This window comes from Buceros rhinoceros, unplaced genomic scaffold, assembly GCF_000710305.1.
Source record: "Buceros rhinoceros silvestris isolate BGI_N320 unplaced genomic scaffold, ASM71030v1 scaffold13710, whole genome shotgun sequence".
Taxonomy (NCBI): Eukaryota; Metazoa; Chordata; class Aves; order Bucerotiformes; family Bucerotidae; genus Buceros; species Buceros rhinoceros.
Genome location: NW_010391376.1, coordinates 4,118 through 10,768, shown reverse-complemented (window position 1 = coordinate 10,768; position 6,651 = coordinate 4,118). Strand labels below are relative to the sequence as shown.

Sequence of the window (6,651 nt, the reverse complement as noted above, 5' to 3'; positions counted from 1 at the left end):
GCGCAGTGCCCCCGCCCGGGCGCCGGTGACCCCCGCCGGTGGCCAGTGATCTCCGCTGGTTGCACGCTGCGAGTTGCTACACGGTTCATCCTTCCACGTCAGCAGGGGCTGGGAGCTCCCAGTCAAGCTGTGGAGCTTTTTGTTCTCTCCTCACTGGGAGCAGACGGGAGTATCGTGTCCGAACGCTGCTTTTGTGTCTGTCTTTTCCAGATTCCCAAGCGGCTTTACAAAGCCCTCTCCCTTCTCAAGAAGGAATATGAGCTGAGCAAACTGCAACAGCGGCTCGGGAGGGAGGTGAGTTTCTCACGTAACACCTAAGCTGTGTGTGTCTGTGTCCTGTCCCCCACCCTGATGCTCAGCACGGCCAGAGAAGAATTTTAAAGCCAGGCAGTGGTGCACACTCCGCAGGGAGGCCACTTCAGAGTGCAGAGTTGGATGCTCTCTTCCATTAGAAATGCAATTTTTCATGCAGGTTGTGAAAGTGTCCAGGTGTGAGGCTACGGCATCTGCTGTTAAATTGTGTCTGAGCTGTAATTTCCTGCAAGCAGGTAAATCCTGGGGGGCTGCAGCTCACCCAGTGACTGTGAGAACAGGCAGCGTCGAACTGGCTATAGCACACAGGTGTAACGAGCAGGAGGGTGTTTGCAAAGCCCCTCTGCTGACAGCAGCTGCAGACTGATGTGTGCTTGAATCAGAACACAGTAGCTGCATCAGAGTGGGGAGCGTGTGAAGCCAAAGGTGTGCGTATGCGGAGTCAGAAGTGCCTGGGTTCATGAGCTCCCTCTGACTGGGGCTTTTAAAATCCACGTGAAGTGCCAAGAGCTGTTGGACCAGGGTAGGGACTGTTGGAGACCCCTTGAGCGGGTTGGACGCGTGCAGTGTGTGGGACCCGAGGGGCTGCACCCCAGGATGCCGCTGCCCTTGTTTTGTTGTCTCAGTCGTCTTTAAAGCACTGTGGTGACTGGGGGGGTTCCTGGTAAGTGGGAAAGGGTAAATGCTGTGTTCATCTTCAAGGAAGAGAATCGGGGAGACTGCAGTCGTGTCAGCCTGCCCTCAGTCCCTGGGAGGTTGTGGGGGAAACCCTCCTGGAAGCCTTGTACGGGCAGACGGAGGAGGACGTGATAGGGAAGAAGGGATCTTCCATGAGCAAACTGAGCCTTAGCAACCTCTTTGCCTTCTGCCGCAAGAAGGCCTGGAGCCCAAAGGGACAACAATGACGAGCGTGTACCTTGACCAGCAGAGAGACATTCGTAGCCCCGCCACTGGGTTGGAATAACGCCGCGCCTCAGGGCGGGCAGGCTGGGTGCCCGCTGCCCAGGACAGAGCTGTGCAGAAAAGGACGTGGAGGCCCTGATGTCGGGGAAGCTGCCCATGAGACAGCCCGTGTCCTTGGGGCGAGGAAGGACAGCCTGGCGCCGGCTCTGTTCGCAGTGTGCAGGCAGCGGGTGGGGAGGAGTCGTCCTTCCCCACGGTTTGGCACTAGAGAGATGACAGCGGCTTTCTCTGCCCGGCTTTGGGTCTCCCCAGCAAAAACAAAATGTTTGAAGTGCTGAATCACGGCCAGTGGAGGCCACTGAGATGTGCAGGGAGCAGGAGCGTGGCCTAGAGACATTTTTTTATTGGAACACGCTGCAGATGGTTTCCAGGTAGTGTTTCCAGCCACTGAGAAGGTCGTAACTAAGACCTGTTTGGGAGGATTTGAGGTTTGATGGGTCATACTGGGAACAGAGTGGTTACTGTATTTGTCGCTTTGTCCAGGTGGAGGAGAAGATCAAGCAAACACATCGCAAATATCTCCTCCAAGAGCAACTGAAGATCATTAAGAAAGAGCTAGGCCTGGAAAAAGAGGACAAGGATGCCATAGAAGAGAAATTCCGCGAGCGACTAAAGGACCTGGTAGTGCCCAAACACGTCATGGATGTGATCGATGAGGAGCTGAACAAGTTGGGCTTGCTGGATAATCACTCCTCAGAGTTCAAGTGAGTGCTGGCTGGGTCCTGCGCTGCCAGCGATGGTTGGGAGAGCGGGAGGAGGCAGCCCAGTCCTGGGAAGCTCTCACCTGAAGAGCTTCTTTTCTCTTTTGTCGTGGTTGGTTTCCCTGATGCCCGTGCGGCCACAGCCTCGCTGCAGGGCTGTTATCGGTGTCTCCTGTGGTTCACTCTGTGGTTTATCTCTTCTGATAGTTTTAGGTTTTCTCTCGCAGCCTGACGCTGTGGATAAGAACTGTGCAGTTTGTTCCCCCTCCTGAAATGTGCAGCGATTCCTTCAGCCCTTGGTTTTAGCTCTTCCCTCTTGTGCTTTGGTGTTTGCATTAGAGAAGCCGGTTGCTAACGCACAACCTTGGCTGCGCTCCCTGAGGTGGGCCCTGGAGCAGGGTTGGAATGGCCAGCGAGTGAAGAGCTTTTACCACACGACCCACGGCACGGGTGGTCAGAAACTGAGCTGGCTTTGAACATGTCTTGTCGGCTGAGGCGGCCTGTGCCGTACCCTGCGGCCACCAGCACTCTCCTCAGCAGCTCCGGTCAAACTGACCCTCTCTGCGGTTAGCTCCCCCACTAACACCCGTATCTCCCAGGTTCACATCTTTCTCAGCTGGTTTTCCTTGCCTCTGAGCCAGGAATGTCTCTTTTTTGCGTTGTCTTGGTCTGCTGGAGAAACAGAGAAAACTGGTTTGTTGTGTTTGAAGTTTCATGGCCTGACCCAGACAGTTGGCAGCAGTGCGGAGGTTACAAACAGTCCTGGCTTCTCTTCAGACAGGAACCAGCTCCGAAAAAATCACACGGGGAGTTTGTGTACAGAAACCAAGGTCTTTGCGTGGGGGTTCAGGAAACAAAATCTGTGGAAAAAAGCTTTGGTTTTTGGGGGGGTGAAGGGACAAGGGAAGGAAGACCATCTCAAAAGGTTAGCAGTGACTGCCCAGATAAGGACGTTCTTCTCACAGTCTGTCTGCTAGGAGTAGCTGATGTCCCGCTTGCTCTGGATGTGGATGTTTTGGAAGGCACGGGAGGAAGGAGGGACGGAGCTGGCTCCTGTCAAATCACGCTGCTTTGTGTGTTTCGGTCAGTGTCACACGGAACTACTTGGACTGGCTGACATCCATCCCCTGGGGAAAGTGTAGCGAGGAGAACCTGGAGCTGAGCAGAGCGCAGGCAGTTCTGGAGGAGGATCACTACGGAATGGACGACGTCAAGAAGCGAATTCTGGTAAGGCAGGAACAGGCAGCGTCTCCCATTTCACGCTCTGCTTTGGCAGGAGACACAGGCATCTCCTGCACTGTGGTCTGCACTGTCCACAGAAGACGCCTGAGTGGCGTCGTGCAGGTCTGTGGCTTTGATTACTGATGTGATTAAATAATCAATTAAAATTTTAAGGTACTGAGAACTATCTACACAGGTCTGATCAGTGCTGCTGTCCTTGTGTTGCTGTGGCGTCCGGTGCTGTGGGGGGAAAGAGATCGAGGCTCACCTTTGCTCAGTAACTGGCTTGTTCCCAGGGAACCACATCTCTGTGATTTCCGCACTCTTAAGCGTACGAGCAGCTGAGGCTTCAGTTCTGAACCGTGATCTTTTGGATGCTCAGCTGCTGAGTGTTGTTTTAGGGTTGCCCAGCACAGGAGCATCAAAACAGGTGTTTAACATAGCACAGAAGTGGTGGCACAGGAGATGCTCTGCGTAGCTTGAGAGGCTCAGGTGAGAACTAGGGAAGCAGGGAGAAGAACTGCAAGTGTCTTCCCACCTCGAGACAGTGGGGAGAGGGGAGTAGAGAGCACAAAACCCAGGGACAACTCAGTGGGTAAATAACCAGAGGGAAAAAGTGCACCAGTAACCTCACTGGGCTTCCCCCCGCCCTCCCCAGCTCCGCTAAGAACCAGTTCTCTGGGTGATGCTCATTTTGTCATCGTTGCTTGACCTGATGACAAATGTCTTGGTGCTGCTGCAGTCACCCTGTGTTCACTGCTGGTGCTTCCCCGTCTGCAGGAGTTCATAGCCGTCAGCCAGCTGCGAGGGTCCACCCAGGGGAAGATCCTGTGCTTCTACGGCCCCCCTGGGGTCGGCAAAACCAGCATTGCCCGCTCCATCGCCAGGGCCCTGAACAGAGAGTACTTCCGCTTCAGTGTGGGCGGGATGACTGATGTGGCAGAAATAAAAGGACACAGGTTGGTGAAACTGGGGCGGTTTCTCTATCCAGCAAGTTTTACTAATGTCAAAATAGGAACAGAGCCGCCGTTGAGCAGCGGGTGTCGTCTTGTCTCTGTTCTGCCAGCCCTGGCTGACAGGAGCTGGGGTACAGCAGAGTTTGGAACATAATCCCATTCGAGTCGCTCCCTGCTTGAAACGGGTGGTTAAAACTAAAGATAAAAACTGCAGTCTGGGAAAGTTCTGCCAAGGTTCCTGTCTGATCTCCGGCAGAAACAGGCTGGCTGGGTCTTGGTGCGTGCTGTGGTGGTGGAGGAGGCTTGGGCGCTGTGGAAGCACGACAGCCCTGGTTCCCCGCAGGACGTGCCTGGTCCCTGAGTGGTGCGCTGGGCTGCGTGCTGGGCTTTACAGTGGTTCCCTAAACACAGTCTCTGGTGAAACAGGAGGACGTATGTCGGAGCCATGCCGGGAAAAATCATCCAGTGTCTGAAGAAGACCAAGACGGAGAATCCACTCGTACTGATCGATGAGGTGACGTATCTGGTCTTTCTTCTAGTTCTTGCTCTTAAAAACCTGCATCAGCTCTTCACCCCAAGAGCAAATACGAAGCAGTAACTCTCCTGAAAATCCCAGGGATTTTCATTTAACTGAGCCGGGGCTCTCAGGTTCTTTGGGTGACGGGGACACATTAGACCCTTTGTTTTCTCTTCCTGTAACAGGCTTCAACTTTGATATCCTCATTAACATGCAGCTCTTTGGATCGCGAGGATGCTGCTGGAGCTGCCTGGATATCCAGCAGCTCTCGCGGTCCCCACTGGGGGTGGGTCCATCGTTGGGCACAAAACCACTATTGCCCACGTGGTTATTGGAAAGGGTCCCGCTCCCCGCAGGTCTAAGGCAAGGTTGCAGGGAATAAGATGCTCGCAGTCCGTCTGTGGTGTGATTTGAGACGAGGTGAGTCAGGGCCGCCTGACTTTGGCTTTGTGGCAAAGCTCCTAAGGCCAGGCGATAGCAGCAGGAGCTCAGCGTGGGCTGAAGGTCTCTGCAGCCCTCCTGGGGACCACGCCTGGGAGAGACCAGCAGCAGATGCCTTGGGCATGGTGTGGGGTACCAGGGAACAGGGCAGTGGGTTGCAGCAGGTCATGGCACTTGTGCTGAAGTGACGCTGGTGAGGAGCCTTGAGGTGGCCGTAGTAGCAAATGGAATTATGTCCATCTAGTTCATGCTGCTCTCTGGGGAGAAGCAGCAGTGGAGAGCAGCCCTGTTGTGACCTCTCCTACTGCAGACGTCAACAGTGTGGAAAGAGACAACGGTCTAGGACACAGCCCTGGGCAGCCAGCTCTAGTGGCCCTGCTTGGGCAGGACGAGGTGACCCTGAGGAGTCCCTGCCAGCCTCAGTGAGCCTGTGGTGCTGGGAGAGCGGCGATGGCCCATAGCTGAGCTGCGGCGAGGGGCCGGAGGTGACCCTGAGGAGTCCCTGCCAGCCTCAGTGAGCCTGTGGTGCTGGGAGAGCGGCGATGGCCCATAGCTGAGCTGCGGCGAGGGGCTGTGTGCGGGCACTGTGCCCCTCGGGCAGAGCAGGGAGCGTCTGGGCTTCCACAGGAGGGAGGTGGAGAAGGCAGCGTCCTGTGGCCCTCCCGCTGTGGAGTCGGCGTTCCGGTCTGTGACTGCAGCTCAGCTTCGCGAGTTTAGCCGTCACTCGCTTCCCATTGTGCTGTGGCTTCACAGTGCTCCTCCACAGCGCTGCTGACGTCCGGGGGCTTGTCAGGAGTGTCACATACTCACGTGGCACAAAGAACTGATGGACCGGTAGTGGCTGTTTCTGAACAAACACCCAAAGTTTTCAGTTGGAGCCGTGAAAAGAGTCTTTGCATGAGAATTTACTGTGGTGAGAAACTTCTTGGAGCATTTAAAGGTTTTTTCTTTCCCCTGTAGGTGGATAAAATAGGAAGAGGATACCAAGGGGATCCGTCATCAGCCCTTCTGGAGCTGTTGGACCCAGAACAGAACTCCAACTTCTTGGATCATTACCTCGACGTTCCTGTGGATTTATCAAAGGTATTTCTCTCTTCTGCAGAGGTTGTGGAGCTGGAATGTGTGAACGTGTGTCGCTGCTGAGATCCCGTCCGTGAAAAGACGCTGAGAGTTGAGTCAGTTGGAAGGTCAGACAGAGGGGATTGGGGCAGGAGTGGCGTGGGGCCATCTCTGCACATCCTTAGGAGAAGATCTTCTGCAGAGGTTGTGGAGCTGGAATGTGTGAACGTGTGTCGCTGCTGAGATCCCGTCCGTGAAAAGACGCTGAGAGTTGAGTCAGTTGGAAGGTCAGACAGAGGGGATTGGGGCAGGAGTGGCGTGGGGCCATCTCTGCAAATCCTTAGGAGACGCCGGTCACCAGTGTATGTCCCATAGTCCTGACCCCCAGCACAGCTGGGGACACAGAGACACGTAGCCTCAGCTGGAAAAGGCAGGAGCTGTTCTAGGTAACGATGGGCAGAGCTGCTGTCAAGTGGTGGCC

At 55.1% G+C, this 6,651-nt stretch overlaps 1 protein-coding gene across 1 annotated transcript in view; it reads left to right on the top strand.

The window, feature by feature from the left end:
- The window catches only part of LONP1 (lon peptidase 1, mitochondrial), a gene marked incomplete at its 3' end in the record, with an annotated part of 13,255 nt that overhangs the window by 3,017 nt on the left and 3,587 nt on the right, over positions 1–6,651 (top strand). The window contains exons 6-11 of the mRNA XM_010141539.1: positions 211–294; positions 1,759–1,979; positions 3,065–3,203; positions 3,978–4,156; positions 4,580–4,667; positions 6,072–6,194. Coding sequence (XP_010139841.1) covers positions 211–294; positions 1,759–1,979; positions 3,065–3,203; positions 3,978–4,156; positions 4,580–4,667; positions 6,072–6,194 — 834 coding nt within the window. The remainder of the gene's footprint in view (positions 1–210; positions 295–1,758; positions 1,980–3,064; positions 3,204–3,977; positions 4,157–4,579; positions 4,668–6,071; positions 6,195–6,651) is intronic.